A 22320-nucleotide genomic window follows, 5' to 3' on the forward strand; every position below is an offset into this window, starting at 1 on the left:
GAATCAGACCATTGGCCCATCTAGTTCAGTACTGCCAACACTGACAGGCAACAGCTCTCCAAGGTTACAAGCAGGCGCCTCTCCCAGCCCTACCTGGAGATGCCAGGGAGTGAACCTGGGACCTCAGCTGCTCTCCCACTGAGCGATGGTCCCAACTGCCAAGGGGGAGTATCTCACAACACACACATGTAGTCTGCCATCCAAATGCAAACCAAGGTGGACCATGCTTAGCAAAGGAGACCATGCCTGCTTGCTGCCACAAGCTCAGCTCTCCTCCCCATGTATGCATGTGTGTGATGAAAGCAATATTATTCCATCACACATGCTACATTAGGAACATATCCAAGGAACAAAAGAGATACCTTATTAATGGCACAAGCAGTTTTCTCTCGGATAGACCCACTACTAGTCTTCATAATCTTGGACAAGTCTTGCCGAGCCGCCAAGAGGTGAGCAACCGATATCGCACCTTTGGTAGACAGGATGGCACGTCCCTCCATTATGAAAACTGTCCATTTATTCCTACCCTCTGTTTCTTGTCCTTCAACCAGTTACCAATCCACACATGAACCTGTCCCCTTATCCCATGACTGCTAAGTTTACTCAAGTGGCTTTGGTGGGGGACTTTGTCAAAAGCTTTTTGGAAGTCCATGTTGTAGCAAATTATAGCCTTTGTCTAAGAGCAAGCTCCCATGAGGGAAAGATATGCTGAATCCTTTCTGCTGACACAGAGGGAGTGTTACTCTGTTGATCTTTTTGGATCTCTCTGCGACTTTCGGATATCAACTATGGTATCCTTCTGGGTCACCTGAGGAGGGTGGGATTGGGTGGCACTGTTTCACAGTGGTTTGGTTCTTACCTCTCTGGTAGATTCCAGATGGTGTTGCTTGGAGACTGCTGTTCTGCAGAGGACTAAAGTGTGGAGTTCCATACTGTCACCAATGCTCTTTGACTTCTACATGAAACTGCTGGGAGAGATCAAGGAGAGCTGGTCTTGTGGTAGCAAGCATGACTTGTCCCCTTAGCTAAGCAGGGACTGCCTTGTTTGCATATGAATGGGAGACTAGAAGTGTGAGCACTGTAACATATTCCCCTCAGGGGATGGAGCCGCTCTGGGAAGAGCATCTAGGTTCCAAGTTCCCTCCCTGGCTTCTCCAAGACAGGACAAGATTTATTTATTTTTTAATAGGACAAGAATTTTTTTTTATTGAACCAACAAACTACCAAAGCATACAGTACGTTGCCAAAGCACAATTATATACAAATTAGTTGTTTGTACATCATATATCTACAAAGATTTACACACAAGGATTTGGAGACCCACAGGGTTATAAGTATATGCAGGCAGTACTGTAACTCGGGGATGGGGGATTACAAGGCACATCAGGTAAGATAGGGCTGAGAGAGATTCCTGCCTGCAACCTTGGAGAAGCCGCTGCCAGTCTGTGAAGACAATACTGAGCTAGATAGACTAATGGTCTGATTCAGTATATGGCAGCTTCCTATGTTCCTATCATCAGGAGATTTGGTGCAAGGTGTTATCAATACTGTATGCTGATGACACCCAGATCTACTTTTCCAAGACCTTATCCGTTAATGGCCTACCTCCGCTAAATGCCTTCCTGAAGGCGGTAATGGGCTGGATTGAGGGATAACAAACTGAAGTTGAATCCAAATAAAATGGAGGTACTGACCATGGCAGGGGGCGGGGAGGACGGACCAAGAGTTGGTTAAGATCTGCCTGTTTTGAATGGGGTTATTACTCCCCTTGAAAAATCAGGTGTGTAGCTTGGGGATATTGCTGAATCTAAAACTCACCTTGGCTTCTTAGGTTGAGGGAGTGGCCAGCAGCTGTTTTTATCAGCTTTGGCTGATATGCCCGCTAGGTAAATGACAGTAACACAGTGATACATGTGCTGGTAGTCTCCAGGCTTGACTGCTGTAATGCACTCTATGTGGGACTGCCTTTGTACATAATCTGGAAATCACAATTGGTACAGAATGCGACAGCCAGATTGGTCTCTGAGACAATGTGAAGGGACCACATAACACTGATTTTAAAAGAACTGCACTGGTTGCTGGTATGTTTCTGTGCAAAATACAAAGTGCTGGTTATTACCTTTAAAACCTCAATGGCTTGTGTCCAGGGTTCCTTCTTTCTCATGAACCCTGTTGCCTTTTAAGATCATCTGGAGAAGTCTGGTTACAGTTGCTGCCAGCTCGTTTGGTGGCGACTCGGGACCAGGGTTTCTCTGTCGCTGCCCCGGGGCTTTGGAATATGCTCTTTGTTGAAATAAGAGCATCTCCTTCTCTTTTTATTTTCAGGAAGACCCTCAAGACATACCTGTTCTAGCAGGCTTTTAACTGGAATTAATTTTAATCATTTGTGTTAATATCTTGTTTTATAAGATTGTTTTTGTTGTGTTTTGTGGAATTCTAATCTTTTCCTACTTTTTTATATTGTGTTAAATGTTGTATAGTGCCTAGAGATGTACTTATCAGGCAGTATAAAAATATGATAAATAAATGCAGGCATTCACATGTACAAATGCTCATAAGAGTGTACAGACTTCTGTACCCTAGTACAACATAATGTCTGAATCACGCTTATGTTAAACCTGTCATTAAGAGGAGGACTGAAAAGTGGGAGAGTGTTTTTCCCCTCTCTCAATAAGTAGTCCTGCTTAGTGGGGTGGGGGGGATTTCTCAGGAGTGTGTGTGTGTGGCGGGGGGGAGGTTTACCTGCACCTGCAGGGGAAAATTTGTTTTTGCTGCAAATACCTGGTTTGGGTATAGCAAATTCTGAATCATGGGGTGGAGTTTTCGTGGGAGAAAATGTTCACTAGCCATATGCGATGGTCCTAATCCATATCAGGGTCCTTCCTGCACCTGTCTTTTTGTGGGGGCGGGGGGAGAGACATGAAAAAGAGTCTATTCTACTGCCAACAATATATGGTATATAATTACTTTGTTATGTGGCTGAAATACTGCTTTGAGATTGGGAGGAGGAATGGAGGTCTGCAGGTGTAACAAAATAAATACAAATTATTTAAAGATATGAGTGTTATAGAATATTTGGGAAACTTCCAAACTGTTTACAAAAGGTGGAGTGACTGAAAAGGTTCTTGATTGTAGTAGCAAAAAGCAAGAGGCATATAAACCTCTGATAGCAAGCTTGGTTATCCTATGCTCTGATCAACAAGCTCCTTTGAATTTGTTTCAACAGGGCACCATTTGTCAGGGCTGTTTTTAGGGTAAGGCAAGCAGGGCGACTGCCTGGGCCCCACTCTTGTTGCTGCTATTAAAATGAATGAGAAGGGGCCCTCTCACTAACTGATTTGCCCCAGGTCCCTGGCATTTCCAGATAATTTGTTGGGACAGATTACACATGTCTTTAAAAAAGAAAAGAAAGTGTGTGGTGGGGGGGAGTAGTATGGCACTTAAATCACCAGGTTATGCTGAACCCCTTGTGTGTACATCCCAACTAGGTATATGTTAAGCGGAACTGCCAGAGTGACTAAACAACAGGGGATTTGTATTGCCACCTCTTATTGTTTCCTGGGCTGGCTTGTCTTGTAGGGATGTGCAAACAGGTTTGGTTCAACGGTTCAGGGTTGAACTCCCATTTGGTCCGACCTTGGACCGAACCCCCCCCCCAATGGTTTGGGGGTTCGTGAATTTTTATTTTTAGCGAATTATTTAAAAAAATACCTCTATCCCCTGCTCCCTCTGTGGGCATTAGGTGGTGAGGAAGCGCATGACTTAAGAATGACTCCCCAGCTTAGTGTACGTAGATGTGAATATGTAATCAGGCCATTGGTTACAGTGAAGATTGTAGGTGGCGTTCCTTTTCTGATTGTAGTTCTGGGTTGTTTCCTAGTACATGATGTATACTTGGGGTAATAACATGACAATGCTTTACATCTCTTCCAGTCCTGAAACAGACATTACTAATAATCTTCATGACAAAGTTGATGAATTGGAACAAATTCTTAGGTAAGAAGCTTCTTTCTTCCTCCATGTCACCCAGTACATTAGCTATATTAACACAGCATTATATGTTTATTGTTCAGACTGCCCAGATTATAAGAAAGAGCGCTTGTAAGTCAAATATTACTGAAACCTTAGTGGAAATTACTTTGTGGGCCTTGGCCTTTCCACAAACAGATGTTTGTCTTTCCCCCACCTCTGCCTAGAATTGTGAAGGTAACACAGTGTGACAATATAGTTAAAAAGACAGAGACGGAGGAATGAGACTCTGCCAAATTAAAAGAAGGTTCATATACAGTATCTCAGAACCATTGTTTGGGTCTTTCCCTATAAAGTTCTGAAAACTTCATAAATTCCATTGGGTAACGATTTAGAAATCTGGAGGTCTGAGGTATGCGTTTGAAACATTTTCAACAAAATGATTCTGTAATTGGTATAGTATTGCATATACAGCAGTGCTTTGTTGTACTTTAAATTATCAGTGTTCACTGTGGAAATTTTGGCATAGCTTCTGTTGCTGTTGCAAAGACTGGTATTTGTAGGTAAATGTAGGCGTGGGCTCATTTTGTTCAGTCTCGTGATCAACACCGACCCAGTTTTCTAGTTGAATGGCTACTTAAGCTTGAGGTTTTGATGAGGAGGTAATAGTAGTTGGCAAGTCTTTTCTCTTTTGCTCCACTTCCTTGGTATACTAGTAAAATTAGATGTGCCCCAGTTTATATAGTAGAAAATGTAACAAAAAGGCCACACGTGTAAAGAACAACCAAAAGCTAACAATGAACCGTGTGCAAACAGCAAATATCTATAAACAACCTCAGTAATTAAATAAATTTATATTTATATGTGTATCATACATTCTTTTAAATATCTATAAATATACCTCTTAATAATCATACATATTTCAAAAGAACACCCAGGAATGTCCAGTGTTGCCCAAAGCACAGAATAATGAAGATGGTAATTGTATTCCAATCCTGCTTAATCAGCATAAAGGACTGTGATGTTACAAGAGAACACTGAAGCAAATTCACTGTTTCCCAAAGCACAATTTATAGGAAATGTTGGCAAAGTTCTAATCCTTCTGAGTCAGCATGGAAAGCTGTGCTGTAATAATAGTCCATCTTGTTATCTGAAGCTTGTAAAGATAATATTTCTTTCGCTAGTAAGTCCTCAAAAAACTGTCCGGATATTCAGTAGTTTTCGCCGGGCTTCTTCATGGAGGATTGGACACAGAAGTGATTGAAGCCATATTTTGTTTTTGTTTTGTTTTTTTCAAATTACTCAATTCATTTGCAATGGAGTTGTGTCGAATATGCAGTAAGTTCACAGGCTGAATATTTACCATTCCATGTCATTAGAAAATAGCTATTTTGGATTTTCCCGCTCTTGTTATGGCCTACTAACATGGGGAACTGGTCATATTGTTTTGACCTGTTTCTAATTCGAAAATTATTCACCAACACATGGAACAAGTTTCTGAACCCCTTAATTTGAGTCCAGTGCTTTGTCTTCCCACCCTCACCCCCCACTTCACTTCTGCAAAATGGGAAGAACTTTTATGGGATGGGGTGAGGAGTACAACACTTCTCTAACTTTTAATTTTGGTTATATACATTTAAATAGATTGTAAGTGTCTCAGAGTCTCCAGGGTGAATGACCTAAAATTCCATATAGATCTTTAATTTGATTTTGCCTTTTGAGAGAGATGCTTTCTTGCTGTGTGTTTTGTATTGTCCCTTTAACTATATGAGGTCCTCAGTCTGGACCTCTTAGGTGCTATCACTGCTGATAATAATAAGAAAAGTTTAGAACATGGCTGAATGGCTGGGGGGGGGGGGAATGCTTATTATTTTTGCAGTGTTTCAGAGCTTTTGGAGAAGCATGGACTCCAGAAACCCATATCCTTTGTGAAACACACACAAAACAGCCCAGAAGAAGCACGAAAGCTGATGATCAGACTGACTAGGCACACAGGCCGCAAGTGAGTAGCAAATTGTTGATGGCTCTTAGCATATGAGAATCTGTGTGGCTGAGCTTGTGGTTTCCAAGTGTATGTTTAGAGACGCAAGTTTTGGGTGGTATAGAAATGTAATAAATACATAAATGTTTATACAGAAATATTTATTGCCAAGAAATTTAGAAGAAATGTTTTAAAATGCTAATCTCTGTGGCTCGGATCCTAAGCTTCTCAGGAGATATTTCTGGGTATGTAAAGTAGCCCTCTTGACTTGCACAGGTTTCCCACCTCCTACTAGCACTCCATGCCTCATCCCATGATGGTCTGGGATGGGCAACACTCCAGGGATGTGCTTGAAATGCGATTCAGTGTCTGAATCACAGCGCAATCTCTTTAAAACCAAGGATTTACAAAGCCCCTTTAACATGGAGGCGAACAGGTCCATACCTGCTCCTCCTCCACTTGCTGCCACTTCCGTAATCGTGGTGCTCCCCCCAGTTATGATTGCACGTCGGGGGGCATCTCCCAGCTGCCTTTGTGCGGTGTCAGAATGCACATGGCCTCCACGCATGCGTGGCGGCCATTTGTATGGTCAATAGACTTGCTTTCCTCTGTGTTAAAGAGGCTGTGTAATCCCTCAGTTTTAAAGGGATTGTGCTGTGATTCAGATGCCGAATTGCATTTTGAGCACATCCCTACAACGCTCTCTAATTACAGGAGTGACTTTTCAGGGCAAATGGGGCTGCAGTAGTGAAAAGGAGGCAAGAAACCCCTGTTCATACAGAATTCTATTCTCACTTCTCTGGATCCAACCCAATGAGTTGGAGATTATTATGAAATTGTAATTATAATGTGTAGGTAATATTTAACATGTTGGCATTTGAAATGTTTCTGCAACTTTTTTTATTTAAAAGTGACCATTGTAGTCAAGTAGATTTTGCTTCTTTAAAAAACAAAACAAATTTGGAAAACAAAATTATGGATAATCTTTGCTGCTAAAGGAAGGGTAGCCATTTCATTTGGGTTATTCTGATGTACCATGATAATGGATTCTGCATTTTAAATATGGTATGCTTTCCCCCACCAAGTTTTTAATGCAGTCAGGATTTAAGAAATGAAGCCTTCTTGAGCATCCAGCTTCTCAGGAGCCAGTTATATCGTTTACTATAAATATTTATATCCCGCCTTCCATTTTATATTAAAACGCTCAAGGCAGCTAACAGCATAAGATAAAATCAATTATACTCATCACATTAAAAACAGTAAAATAGAAACTATAAAAGAAAAAACTTAAATGGCAGCAATAACAATAGCATTTAAAATCCATCACCACAGTATAAAAATAACAGCAGATTCAAAATAAAAATATTAACTGTTTGAGTAGGAAGGTTGCCACTTGGTGTCAAAAGGCCTCCAAAAAAGGAGCAAGGCATGCGTCTCTTGGAAGTGGAGAGACACATGGATGGTAGATGTAATTATCAGTAGTGATGTGCACGAACCGGTCCAGATGCCATTATAGAGGCCTCCGAACCGGTTCGGATGTGGCCTGGTCCAGTGGTCTGGCACCGGGGGCGGTCTCCCTTTAAGGGCGGGGGGGTTGTACTTATCCCTCCCGCCGCTTTTCCCCCTCTGGCACTCCATTTTTTAACAAAGTTTTTTGGGCAGCAACGTTCCTTCCTGCTGCCCCTGCCCCCATTGTTTTCCAGAAATACCAGGCATGTGGTCGCTGCTGTGCTCGCACGTTGCATGCATGATGTGCGCATGCAATGTGTGGCATGCACGCACACGGAGGCTGCTTCCGGTATTTCTGGAAAACAATGGGGGCAGGTGAGGAAGGGAAGAACGCTGCCGCCCCAAAAACCTTGTCAAAAAACGGAGCGCCGGAGGGGGAAAAGCGGCGGGAGGGGTAAGTACAACCCCCTGCCCTTAAAGGGAGACACACACACCCTGGCGCCGGACCACGCCTCCATGGTTCCCTATACATCCCTAATTATCAGGCAGCTTCCTTTGGGAAATGGAAGTCTTCGGATACCTTAGCTAGTATTGCTCTAAAGAGTCTCGGGCTTAAGAGAAGTGGGGAGAGCTGCTAGCCACTTAGGCTGCAGAAGCAGATTCTCCGATATTAGAACAGGCCAGAAAAAATGAGTAAGAGGCAGCAAAAAATAACAGTGAGATAATACGTTGGAAAGGAGCTGTGCTATAAACAGCATGTTGGCAGGTAGAGACTAGGGATGTGCAAACAGGTTTGATGTTGAACCAAACATCATCAAGACCGAATCCACCGGCCATTCGGGGGGCAGGGGGTCATGGTAATGTTTTGTTTTTACCCACCTCCTCTGGGGGAGGGGCTTTCCTGGCCAGTCATGAACTGGCCATGCAGACGTCCTTTGGGCATGTGCGGTGGCCTCCAAAATGGCCCAGAAAATGCCAAAGACTGCCTGGACTGGGCGATTTTTACCATAATGGAGGCTGGTGGGGGGAAGGGGGAAATCCAGGGATACTCATCCCCCCATGGCCTTCGAGAAGCTCCCCAGAGTGGGTGAGTAAAAAATAAAATAATTGTTTTTTAAAAGACCACAAAATTCCCCAAACTGAACTGAAATGATCTAGTTTGGACTCAAACCGGGCCAGCTGGTTTTGTGAACATCCCTAGTAGAGACTATATATCAGGGGCTTCCTGGCACAGCTCATTGGGATGTCCTGCAAGCACTGGGAGAGTCATAGAGTGTATTTGATGCTCATGTATAGATAAGGAGGGGGCCCTGCCCTCCCCTCCCCTCCGTTCAACAGTGCATGAGAGCACAAATGCTTATCCAGTTACAAGGGCTACTTGGCCACAAGTTAGTACTGACCCAGAACTCAAACTCTGCCATGCTTTCTCTTGATGGAGAGAGCAACTAAGCAATCTAAACTTCTTCCTATTCTTAATTTATGTCATGGATTCAAATGATATTTCCACATGTGTTGCTGAATAATTTAGTCTGTCTTAAAAAGAAAAAAGCCGAGCTGGGGGGGTGGGGGATGTACTGGATAAGAGAACGAGCTGTGAGCCTTTAAATCCCTGGCTGAAATCAGTGCTGCTGTGAATTCACTGTATGACCTTAGACAAGCCATTCTCTGAACTCCCTGTCTCTCATATTGGTGAAATTATAATGCTGGCCTACAACAACAGGATTGTTGTATGGATTGCTAAGATCCTGTAAATAAAGCATTTCTGACATATAGGAAAAGTGCTATCTAAATAGTAACACTATGTGTTAATAGTGTTTATGTACATACGTGTGTGTCCCTAGATTGGTCCCTGCCTGTGTGTTAGGATGAAACCTTTAATTTCAGCATGCACAAATTTTGTTGTAAAATCTTGGTGGGTTAAGAAATAAATGTTAATATTGACTTCTGTTTGTCTCTTAAAAGGCAGCCTCCTGTTAATGAAGCACACTGGATGGGATTGCTGCATGATATGCTAGATATGCAGCAGAATATCTACTCATGCTTAGACCTAGACACTTGCTATGAGGTAACGTCTGCTTTTTTCAGTTTGTGAAAGAAAAATGCTACACTTGTCTTGTTACTCATGTAGGCATTAGTGTTCTGCACTAGTAACAATTAATTCACAACTCTCTTTTAGACTTTAACTGTATTCTGTATTTATCTTTTGAGTCAGATTATTGGTCTATCTAGCTCAGTATTGTTTACATTGACCAGTAATGCTTCAGACAGGAATTTTTCCAGCCCTACCTGGAGATACCAGGGATTGAACCTGAGACCTTGTGCATGCAAAGCAGATGCTTTACGACTGAGCTATAGCTCCATCCCCTAAGGTAAAAATCTTACAGCAGACAGTGCTCACATGGTCACCCAACCAAATGCAAACCAAGGTCAACTCTGCTTAGCAAAGGGGACAATTCATGCTTGCTAGCATAAGAGCAGGAGAAGAAGCTTCCTATCTCCCAGATGGTCCTATATGGAGGCCAGGAAATGGGACTTTACTTAAGTGCCCTGGAACTCACCTGTTCTGTTTTAACCAAAACTTTAATTATCTCCCCTCTCCCTGACATGTTCTAGGTAGAGGTGAGACCCCCTTTCTTATCTCACCCAACTTGGCAGGCATAGCATCTGGGATCTCATGTACCACAAATCTCTTGATCCAACTGAGAAACTTCCTTGAGGTCAGATAGAGGCAGGAAAGTTATCTTGTAGTGTTTACTTCCATGTCCCATTCAACTTGCACTGAGTCTTCCTTATGGTCTTTGGGTTTATTAAAAGTAGCAGCAGCCATTTTTGGAGATTAACCATGCCGGACGTGTGAAGATCTTCAAAGGCGGACGTATGGAATAGCCAGTTCTAATTAAGAAAGAAAGATCACAAAAATGAATATGGAAGAATTGCTCTAGTCTAGGTGCAAACACTACAAAAGAGATTAGTCCTCCAAGGGTTCCCATGGCTACAAGTGTAGCTCAAGGAAATCCATGCTACCCTCTGAGCCCCAGCCAAATAAATGGCTGGTCCCTATTACTTCTGATATGTGTGTGTGTGTGTGTGTGTGTGTGTGTGTGGAGAATCAGGGCCATATCCTAAAGTGTTGAATGTCCAAATATTTTCTGGAAGATTGGTGCTGCGAGCATCAGAACCAATGCAGAGTTCAGAGGAGCTGCTGCCAGTGGTAAAGTGACCTCTCACTGCCACCATTAGTAGTATTTTAAAGGCAGGATTCCCTCCTTTGCGTGTAAAGGAGAATTCTCACAGGATTCCGCTTTACAAGCATACCCCTCAAATCACCAAATGGGTTACATTTGAACCGGGGCCAGTTTGGTCCAAACTCAGACCAGCACCCTTTGGTGGGGTGTTGGCTGGTCCGGTTCGAGGTCAAACCAGTCCGGTTTGAATAGAACCAGGTACGAATAGAACTGGTTCCACACAACCTTAGCAGAGTGAGGAAGTAGAAGAAATTGAGCAGTCTGTCTTGGACTGTTTCCAGTAGAGTTTTTTACACACACACACGCACATCACTCTGTTGGCAAAGGTTGTGTTAGATTTTATACTCCACCAGAATTAGGGGGAAGGAGGAGAAGGAGGAAGAGTTGTCTTCTGTGCCTCATTGAAATAAGGCAGTTTCCCTTAAAGCCTCAACAGTTGCTTTAATCCTCAAAGGCATGATGATGCTCTATATGGTCTCTAACAGGAATGAGCAAACTTGGTCCTCCGGTTGTTGTTTAACTACAACTCCCATCACCCCCAACCATAACTTATTGTAGCTGGGAATGATGGGAGTTGTAATTCAACACCAGCTGGAGGGCCAAGTTTGCCCACCCCAGTCTATACGATCTGAAATCCAGTTACCTGCACAAAGAATCTTTATGCTAGTAGCTGTCATGGGAAGAATCTTGCCCTCCATTCCTTCTGGTAGATCTTGTACCCACTTTGCATTTGCATGTTGGACAGTACAAAAGTCTATAGTCTCTTGGTCAGCATAAGATAGGTATTCCATTTGTTTGTTTTTCCTTTTTAACTAAAGGTATTGTGGGGGCAGCGGTAGGAAGAAATCACATCTCCCTTTCCCTTTTTCTACTAGTAATAAGTACAGCTAAGGCTTAAGTTAGCACAAACTTTAACCTTAATTAATACTAATCAAGGTTTGTTTGTTTACCTTTTGAAATCTTCAAATCTGGCTTCTAGATCTAGTTAACAATGAACCCAGGTTAGAAATAACTATGCTTAAGGTCAATGGAGGAAGAGTGGGAAATGTTTGCACTAGTGACAGGAGGAGTCTGTGAGAGGGAATGTGTTGATTGCAGCAAGACCCAGTTCCTTGACCATGGCTAAGGCATGGGTGCATTATGTCTCCACTGGACATGTCAACTCTGCTTTAGGGATATTCCTGACACTATTTCATTTTGAACTTAGGTATATATCTAGTATTCAAAATGCATTGTAATTATTTCATGGTTTTTGTTAATAAAAATATGGCTTAAGGAACGCATTACTTATGAACTCCCGCCCCCGCCCCCCAGTGATCTAAAAGATTAGGAAAAATGCTTGGCAGAGCATATGTTGCCAAGGAATTACTTGTTATTTCTAGAATTCTTTGCAGTCAAAGAAAGGCATTATGAAACACTGCAGAATTGTAAAAAAACCTAAGATCTATAGTTTGGAAACTTGATTTTCTTAATAGTATACAGGGACTATGCCATAAAATTGCTAACTAAACAATGGAAAGATAAATTATCCGCTTCATCAATGTTATGTTGATTAAATGGTTCACTGAGCAGGAAGTTCATTTTTAATGATGTCACTCAGAGTGCATATAGAACTTTGATAGATCTTTTCCTGTTTGCATTTAAAGTGAAATGCAAAACCAGTTTCTTCAGAAAATAATCTGCATATATATACACACTATAGAGCATGCTTTGTATATGTGCAGCTTATTTGTATATTCGCCTCATTTTTCTGTAATGTAGCACTTGAGTGAGCCTTTGTGTTGTGTAATTTATCTTCAACAATTTGACATCTTTTAAACATTTCATATTATTGTTAGTCATTTTATTGTAGTTTATAGACTTCATTGTTTATGGCTGCTAATCTCTGACTCTTGAGAGCAAATTAGAACATTTCTGAAGAAATTGTAGGAGGAAAATGGCATCTGGGATTTAAACCCCAAATTGAAGCTTGTTAGGGTTTTTTTTAATAGCTCAAAAAAGCTATGATATTACTATGTCATGAAAAAAGTACTATAATTATAGTGATTGAAGATAATAGAAATAGATCATGTTGACTAGACTTTAGCATTAATATCCTATTTGATTGCCTTGGCAATTAATTGGTATGTTTCTAAAGAATATGATATATTTAACTTCACATAGACTCTCTCCTTGGGCTAGTTCATTGGCTTGTTCAAAATGTGGAAACAATTATCAGAGAACATTGTGTTCTGCTATTAGAATAGTTGTCTTCAAACTGTATTCCTAGTGTTATGGGTTCCATAGAAGTCAGCTAGGGATTCCTCATTGACCCTCATCTGGAGTCATGATTTTACACATGATTAGGACTTCCTACCAGAGGCGTAACTAGGGAAAACGGCGCCTGGGGCAAGCACTGAAATTGCGCCCCCCGCCGCCCCCCCAACATACATCTGACTGACACACATGTTTCAGAAAACTTGTGTCTCAAACATCAGAATTATGATGCAATGATGATACATACTACATTATACTTAGGTTTTTCCTCACAACAACTCTGTGGATCAACAGACGGATTTCATATGGCTCAGAATCAGGACAACGAATACTGAATCCAGCCGATGGAAGAAAAGAGTAATGATTGACACAAATCAAACTCCTCATCCAATTTGCCTGGGTTTGCATTTTAAAATGTCTTTCCGGTGCTGCTGTAACAAAACTTGTAAACAAAACTTCCATGGCTAAATGTGGGTTTGTAAATCTAAGATTAAATACATGCTTCCATCAATATGTATACACACCATACACAACATGAAGGTGCACACCACACATTCAGAGCCTACCACAGGATTTAAAAACCAACCATATAACATAATCCTTGAAGACAGAAATACATATATCCATTTTGGGGTTAAATATAGAGGCTATTTAGAATTCACCAAAAACAATTTCAAGCATTCACAGAGGAAATAAAATATTTCTAACTCAGAGAACCATATATTCCTTAGGACCTTTAAAAAAAAAATCCCCATAAACATATACTGATCTGCTCACCTCTGTCCACTTAGCAAAATGTTGGTCTGTAATGAAAACCCAGTGCCCAGGTTAGGGTTGCCAGCACTGACCGAAGGGATTCTTGGGGATCCGATTTTTTCACTCACACTATCCCCCACCCCAACATTATTTACCACAATATTAAGCCGCTAAAATCGCCAGGATTCCTTTCAATAGTCACCTCTGAGGTTGATGCCGATTCTTGGGGAGACCAGGCCAATGCTGGAGGGTCAGTAGCCCGGTTGCTATCCAATCACCCCTGCACTGCCAACTGAACAGAGGCGGAGGATTCCGGTTCTGCTAACGCCGGCGAAGATCAAGCAGGCTCAGTGAGAGGGCGTTTTGTGCAGCAACCGGGTTAAGCTGTTCTTCGCATCTTGGGAGAAAGGGAGGCGGCCCCTCGGCTCCAGTTTCCTAGAGCCTGCCTGCTTCTGCTGTGCCCGCCCAATCCCGCACTGTCGCTTGGGGCCACGCCGCCGCCGTGTCTCGGGGAGCCGTCTGGACGTGCTGCGATGGGAGCCTGGGCCCTGGCGAGCATGGTGCTTTGCAGCCTGGCTGCTGCAAGCCTGGGTAAGGTCGCGGCGGGGGCAAGAGAGCGAGGGGCATGTGTGTCCTCATCCTGCCCTGCGCCTGCTGCAGCCCCAGCAATGACGCTTTCCTCCGTGACCGCGCCACCAGCCCACCATGTGGGCGAATCGAGCTGGGAGGACGGACGCACCTGCACGCATGTGCAGCGCAACTTGGCACGCCGGCCGAGTCGTGCGTGCATGCGTGACTAGAGACCCAAGCCACTAGAGGGCCTCTTTCTGGCTGTGGCTGGCCTGAAGTTCCAGACAGAGCACCTCAGCCAAGGCAAGCAGCAGTGAGCAATGCATGAAAGGCGCCCGCCGGGGCGTGCGGCGCCCACCAAGCCAGCCAGGCCAGCAAAGCAATGGGGTGGGCGCGGGCGCGGAAGGGACCGCTGGCGCTCGTGGGGGAGGGGGAGCCGATGCTGCTGAGCCAGAGAACTTTGTATTAATTTTTTTTTTAATTCATGGCGGCGCCCCCCATGTGACCCAAAAAGATGGCGCCCGGGGCACGTGCCCCCCCTGCCCCCTATAGTTACGCCTCTGCTTCCTACTCCCAAGTAGTCCCATTGCTTACTTTGGATTCCCACCGCACGCACGCACGCAAGCACACACACACTTTTTCAGTCCATCGGACCCACAATAACTTAACACTTCACTCCAGGGGAATGCAACAGTGACTCCCCCGCCACATCCCAAGGATGGCACTCCGTGTGACTGCATGACTCACTGAGAATATGAGCTGTTAGCAAAGAAAAATGAACACTCAAACCCCACACTAATGAGGATCCATACTTCAACATCTCAGTTCTCAGCATTTCAACTGAAAGGATGCATTGAGATGGACCTAGAGGCAATCTGGGAGCTGATGAAGTGCATTTTAAAGACTAGTCACCCACAATCATCACATCTTTTGCTTGGCTTCTTCTCAGCTGTCCTGGGTACAAACTTCCTGGGTACACTCAATAGCAACTTCATGTTCATCCAAGCCAAACACAGATAACAGTGCTTCCTAGTCAATGTGGTTGCGTCTCTGGGGGTTTGTCTGCCTTGTGGTGTCTTATAGTGCCTAACCCCTTGCTCATGAGAGCCTCTGCCAGCTATACACTGGATGGTGGGAGGGGAATTACGCGTGCAAAGACTGTGTCCAAGAAAGGTCTGAGGCATTTTAACATTCTAACTTTTCTTTATTGACGGGTGAAAACAGAGAACAGAGCTTCTATGGCCCTTCCTTAGAACTTTCATTAAGAGATATGCTTGGAAACAAAGGAGCATGTGCAGATGCTAACACGGGGGCAGGGTGTGTGCATTGGGAACATTGGTGTGGATAACAACCTTTGGGGGAAGCCCCCTTTTGAGAGAAACTGCAGAACAAACTCTGAAACTTGTCCTGTGGAACAGGCATGACTGCTCCCTGGCATGCACCAATCCAGGAGCTTCTAAAGCTTCAGTAGACCTCATTCCTCGCCTGAGGAGGAGGAGGAAGACTGTGGAGATTGCTTGCTACCCTCACCGCTCCACTTCTCCTGGGTACCACCTTTTGGTTCCCCATCACCTCCTACATGCCTACTCTTCCCCTTTCCTTGGGGCAACCAATGGAGCAGTGTACCTCCACACCCTTGCCTTTCACTGGGCCTTACTTTTTCCAGGGGGGATGTGTGAGTGGGGACAGGACCCTTTGATAGTCACATTCATACCTCTTTTGCAACAAGAGTGTGGTGAAAAACCCTTGCCCTCTTTGGGCCATTCTGTGAAGGCTGCCCTGGCGTGACCTGTGAGGACCCTTCTCCAGGCGGACTACCTGCTAGGGGTGCCTGAAGTCGCGGAGTGGTCTCCAAGGGCAGGTGCTTAGCAGGTGCACCCATGAAGGGTGGTTAGCTGGCTAACAGTGCTGACAGGGCTGGCTCTAGATGGTCCTCCCTGTGGGCCCATGACAGGTGGGCTCAGTGATGGCCCACCACGCCAGCCATGATGTGTGACATTCACATGCATGAAGGATGGCTCTGGCAGTGCTGGGGGCATTGTGGCTTGGGATGGCCCAGGTGGAACACCCATGAGGTGTGCCTGTGGGGCTTGAGGGGCTAGAGTGGCATGGGAATGCCCCAGGTGTGGGGGCAGTTAGGATGTGGGCATGAGCAACTGTGGCTGGAACTGTTGCTGCTGTGCGGGAGGATAAGCTGGTGCCTGGTTCGCAATTCTGGAGATCAACCATGTGCTCCAGGTAGGCCATGTAGTGTTTGAACCTCCTCTCGGCCACTGAATCTTAGTGCTCCATGATACCAATTACCTCCTGCACAGAACACTCTGAGGACCTGACCACCTCCCTGCACCACATTCTTAGAGACCGCTTGGAAGCAGTGTTCCTTCTACTTTTTTTTCATCCGTGTGCAGAATGAGTTTTGTTTGAAGTGGCAGTATCAGGTCAGTGTGCATATGTGCATTCCGATTGGGTCCTTTTTTATTCAGTCTGAGTGGGATCTAAAATTAACTGAGTGGACATCAGAAAAATTGTCAGTGCATGTACATGCACAGGCTTTAGAGGGAACACTGCTTGGAAGATCCTCCTCTTTTCCATGCATGTCTGCACCTCATTCTGCAGCAGGGAGCATGTGGCTTGGAAGCTCTCAGCTTACTAGGAGACAAGGGCCTTCATAAGCTGCTGGTGGTCCTCCCACCTTCTGTTGCATAGCTGCGCAATACACTCTGTGTTGGTCACTGGCCTTCTGGGTGCTGGTTTGGGCTCCTCTGCCAGTGTTGCAGGGCAGGATGGTTCTTCTAGTGGTGATAGTGACTGCTCCAGCTGCTCTTGAACTATTGATCCTGCAGTGGAGGAGAGGAATAGATTAGTAGGAAGCTTTGATGGGGCAGCCCACCACACCCCACCAGTGATAGGGAGTCATTGGCAAGCAACATGACTGTTGTGTCTTGACCCCTCCGCTCCCCCGGGGTAAGCATGATTATAAGCAGTAAGGGCCCTGGATAGGGAGTGGACAATTCCTATGCTCCATGAGGTCACCCTTGGCCCAACCAGCGGTGCAAGGGTGTGATATTCCTTTGTGTCAGGTGGATCTCTTGTTGAGGTATTGCTTTGGCAGGACTTCCCTGTCTCAAGTTCATTAGACTTCTGCTGTGCAGGCCATTCAGTTTGTTTCGGGCAGTGGGGAAGGGGGGAAACAATCCAATGGTTGCGCGATATGTATGCCTTAGTCACAGAACCATGGGGACGCTGCCAAAATGGCCAAGAGACTTGAAGCCCGGGCATGCTGGTAGTCAGACAAAACATGGGAGGAAAGTGACCCCTCCCCCACCCTACGGAGAAGTTGTTCACAGGCTATTTCCTGTTTGTTTTCGGGGTTGGTTCTTTTAGCCCTGGTTCTCCCCCCCCACCCCCAACAGGACATTTCTGGACCCTTTGAAACCCCCACCCCACCAGCACCACCCACCAACATCACCCCACACGCACACTCCTGTGTCTCCTGCTAACCCAAACGGGCTCCTCATGCACATAGTCTGAAGAACCCACAGCTTCCTTGATTAAGTGGCCTGTCTGCAACCCCCAACTTGTTTTCCTGCTCCCCATCCTGGACAACACATCAGTGAGTTTGCGCATAAACACCTTCTCCAATTCCTGAGTGTCCAGTATTTCCCCTGGGGGCTGCCTGTGGTGATCGTTGAACCCTGCACAAGCTCCCACTCGAGCTGTGAGCACTGGTTCTCCTCATCCAGATAGTGGGAGGGTGTGAAGTGGTGCAGGGACTCAGAGTATCATCGTCCCCCAAGTCCATGGAATAGAGCCTGGACTGGAGGAGCTGTCCCGCAGCATCCACAAAGGACATAAGTACAGGTGCACCCCTCTCCCTGCCTTATCTGGAAGGTTTGGCAGCAGCTGGCACACCTGTGTGATTTTGAGACACTGTCATCCTCAGAGGAAACAAAGCTGAAGTTTCCAAAGAGAAACCGGGTGTTCTCCCCCATCTCAAATGGCTTAATATGGGCATGGGATAGAAACCACCCCACCATAGAAAGCCCATTCATTTCGGGGTAGTTTTCTACCCTGAGTCATATTTTTATTAATAACATAAACATCATAACTGGTGAGGACCCATACTTGTGAATGTATTGTGTACCTGAGTGCAGGTAAGAGTTTGACAACAAAAGCATAGCTGGGAGTGCAGCGGTTTACTTGTTTACACACCTTTACACAGCCGGGGGTCAAAATCTACTCCCAAATCCAGATGATGGTTAAGAAAACTGGTAATGGCAGGCTACCATTACCAATATTATTCTGTAGCTCACCATGTCACTCCAGCCACAGAGGAGTGTGGTCTGTATTTTAGACTCTTCTCACAGTCCAGCCACAAGCCCCCAAAGCCTGGCTGACAGTCAAGAATGGATCCCCAAAGATGTTCCAGAATTATCTGCAACATGCAACCATCATGTAGTGAATCTCTGGCAAACACAATATTGGGAAGTATTTCCCAAGAATAGCAGGTCAGATTGTGTTTCATTTCAGCAAATTATTTCATAAACATCTAAATACATAGGTCTGGACTTGATTGTAAACTCTTTTACTTTACTTTTTGTTTTATTATATGCCCATACATGAAGCATTTCTCAGATGCAGAGACTCTTTTTGTGACATGTTTGCTATCTTTACTTTGTAGATTTTTACGGAAAGCCTTCTGTGTTCTAGCCGACTGGAGAATATCCATTTAGCTGGGCAAATGATGCATTGCAGTATTTGGTCAATAGATCCCCCAGTTAGTGTTGCTTCTAAAGGAAAACCACAATACAGAGTCTGCTACGAAAAAAGTATTGAATTGGTTTTGGCTGCCAGCAGAGAGTACTTCAATTCTTCAACTAGTCTGACTGATCCCTGCATGGATTTGGCCAGGTAAATGCACTACACTGAATGTTATATCTCCCAGTTTACAGTTTCTCTGTGTAATAGTGAATCTTTTATAATCTTGTTCCCTCAGATATTTGAGCATATTTAAAGTTGCTATACTATTACTTTTTTAAAAAAAAAGTCTCCGCAGTCTTGCCGGGTCAGTTCAAAATAAGATTGAAATCATCTATGATTTGATCTCTATGGTGGAACAGGTTAGGTGAAGGGGGCGGGGTGTGTGTGTGGAGTGTCTGTGATCCATGGGAATAACCTCTCCCTTACCAGGATCCCTGTGAGACAATTGGACCATATTGAGTGTGTGAGCTTATTAGGGCAGAAGACACTATTGTCCCTAAGTGCCTTCTCCGTTCTGCTTCAAAATTGACTCCATGGTATACTGAACAGCTACGGGAGCTGAAGCTGCAAGAGAGAAGACTAGAGCGTAAGTGGAGGAAGACTCGACTTGAATGTGTTAAGATACGGCGCAAAGCCCATTTGAAGGCTTATTCTGTGCAGGGCCAGTGATACCATTAGGCCAACTAGGCAGCCGCCTAGGGTGCAAACCTCAGAGGGGCGCAGAGTGGAGGGGTGCAAGTACTTAGCCTTGCCTAGGGTGCAAAATAGTCTGGCACCAGCCCTGATTCTGTGGCAATACGTGCAGCGAAGAAGCGATTATATTCTGCACATATTGTGTCCGCAAGTTTGCGTCCAGCATTGTTGTTCAGATTTCTGAGGAGGTTCCCTCCTCTCTGAACTTAGATCTGGATTTTTCATTATCCCGCTGTGATACTTTTAATAACTATTTTGCTGATAACATTTTTCACATTTGAGCCGACTTGGACTCCATGGTTATGGCAGGGTCAGTGCAGAGGTGTCAAGTATCTTCTCTGGTTCAATTAGATTTATATCTGGTAGATAACAAAATACCGAATAAGTTGTTTGCACCAGTGAATTTCAAGTGAAGTTCATTTGGGAGAAGGCATATATGAAGAAGCCTTGGGAGAAGGTTTGATGTCCCACTGGAGGGAAATATTCCTTTTTCAAGGAAGGGAGATAAGCAACTATGGGAGCCACAGCTGCACCATCACAAGAACCCCTGGCCCTGAGATGGCGTTGACATGGAAATGGTGGGAGTTAATGTCGCCTCACTGAAAAGGCTGAGCTGCAGGGGGTTTATTCCACAGTACATTTGAAATTCACTGGTGCAAACAACTTATTCAGTATTCTCTTATCCACCAGATGTAATTGGATCATAGGATTGCACTATTGGACTAGTTCTCTTGGTGTGTGTGTTTTTAACATGGCAGAGATGTCAGGCATTACAATTGCATTTTTGTGTGTGAAATGTTTTTGTAAATGAGCCCCCATTTGGAAAGAATGAACATTATCAAAACAGAAAATATTAACTTTTTCCCCCTGACACATTTTGCCCCACATTAGGTAAAACTTCACAGGCATGTCTCACCATGAAAAAAATGTGATACAATATAATGCAGCAATCAGTATAATGTGAGCATACTACAGTATACTTAATAATGACTATTTAGCTGGTTTTAAAACCTCTCACCTGTTGCAGCTGTTTAAATGTGTTTCTCTTCTACCTCTGAGACAAGTCACTATCATATCCTTTTTAATACAGCTATTCCTAAGGGCCTACTTAGTCTTAATTTTCTAATGTTTATGGAGCTTTTTGAAAACCTTGGATAGCAGTTGCTTACAATATATCTCCATATTCATTTTTGGTGTAGACCCTCACACCACCTACTTCAATCTGTCATTCCTTCTGTTTCCCCACTATTCCCTCCCTCACAAATGCCAATTTTTTTGTACTGCTATCATTATGCCTAAATTTGTTTGGGCACCTACGATATAAAACATTGCGGAAGGTAAATCACCTTTCTTTCTCTTTCTGAATAATTCAAATTTTTGTGGTGTTGCATTTGAAATGCGTCAGCTCAGCAAATTACATGGAAACAAGAAAGAATATGCCACTTTTCTACCTACAAAATGAATGCTCCCCCTTCCCCAGCATATTAACTTCAAATGAAATCTCTCTTTGCTTCATTATCTGGCATTAACAATTTTCTAGTCTAGTGACATTTGTCATTTTAAGTGGAAATTAACTCAAAATGGGTTTTCTCTTCATAAGATCAAGGCACAATAAACATCATATGTATTACAAAAGTCAAATTTGGGAGGAAGAACAAAATTACAGGCAGGTTGTTAGAAAAGTTATCATATTTCTCCTCCCTACCTACTCCCCACCGCATAATTCATTTTAGTCTATGAAATAATTATTAGCATTCCTTATCAGAGATCTATAAAACCTAATTTTAATTTAATAATTCAGGTCCTGTGATTGAACAGCTAAAAACTGACTGTACTTTCTAGACATTAGTAACTTTCCTGCTTTTATAAATGAAGCAAACTGGGTGGGGCGGTTGATTGGTTGGTCATGCAGTTTTTTGAGGCTTAAAAGGAAACTATCTCCACATTAATAATGGGTATTTAAGAGAGCGTCTTCTTCGCTTTGAACCCCACCACCCATTGAGGTCATCTGAGGAGCTCCGTCTCCAGTTACTGCCAACTTGTCTGGTGGTCACAAAGAGACGGGCCTTCTCGGTTGCTGCCCTGAGATTGTGGAATGCGTTCCCTGCTGAGTTACGATCCTCCCCATCTCTGGCAATTTTAAAAAAACCAAACATTTGAAAGTCCTTTTTTTTACCCATGCTTTCTCAGGTTTTTTAAAAAAATATTGTTTGTTTAATTTTATGGTTTTTACATTATTGTATTGTTTTAACTTTTATATGTGTTGAACTGTTTTAACTTTTATATGTGTTTTAATTGTTGTTAGCCACCAAGAGACATAAGTTTGGGTGGGGTATAAATTTGATTAATTAATCAATTAATAAGAAGGTGACTGTCTCTTTGGCTTTCCCTATGACTAACTTGGGGAAGAAATTAGATCCATCTACAGGAAGTGTTTATTTCCTCATCCATACACAAAAAGATTGCCTACAAAACTAACTTTCTCTCTTTCAACATTCAATCTCTTAGTAAAATGTTTACCAATGATAAATGGATATTACTGAGAATAAAGTCATCTCACCAAAACATAAAAATTATTTAGGGTTTAAAAGGATGAAATCTTACTGCATCGTTGTTGTTGTAGTTAATAATAATCGGATA

General features: G+C 43.7%; 1 protein-coding gene across 8 annotated transcripts in view; it reads left to right on the forward strand.

Moving 5' to 3' along the window:
- The window catches only part of NBAS (NBAS subunit of NRZ tethering complex), a 304433-nt gene that overhangs the window by 116828 nt on the left and 165285 nt on the right, over positions 1-22320 (forward strand). For all 8 annotated transcript variants that reach the window (XR_008313691.1, XR_008313692.1, XR_008313694.1 and 5 more), the window contains 4 exons: positions 3934-3996; positions 5849-5971; positions 9362-9464; positions 18908-19137. Coding sequence is in view for 5 of the 8 variants with exons in the window: in XM_053285448.1 (XP_053141423.1) it covers positions 3934-3996; positions 5849-5971; positions 9362-9464; positions 18908-19137 (519 nt within the window). In the remaining 3 variants the exon portion in view is untranslated. The remainder of the gene's footprint in view (positions 1-3933; positions 3997-5848; positions 5972-9361; positions 9465-18907; positions 19138-22320) is intronic.

Source organism: Hemicordylus capensis, chromosome 1 (assembly GCF_027244095.1).
Source record: "Hemicordylus capensis ecotype Gifberg chromosome 1, rHemCap1.1.pri, whole genome shotgun sequence".
Lineage (NCBI taxonomy): Eukaryota > Metazoa > Chordata > Lepidosauria > Squamata > Cordylidae > Hemicordylus > Hemicordylus capensis.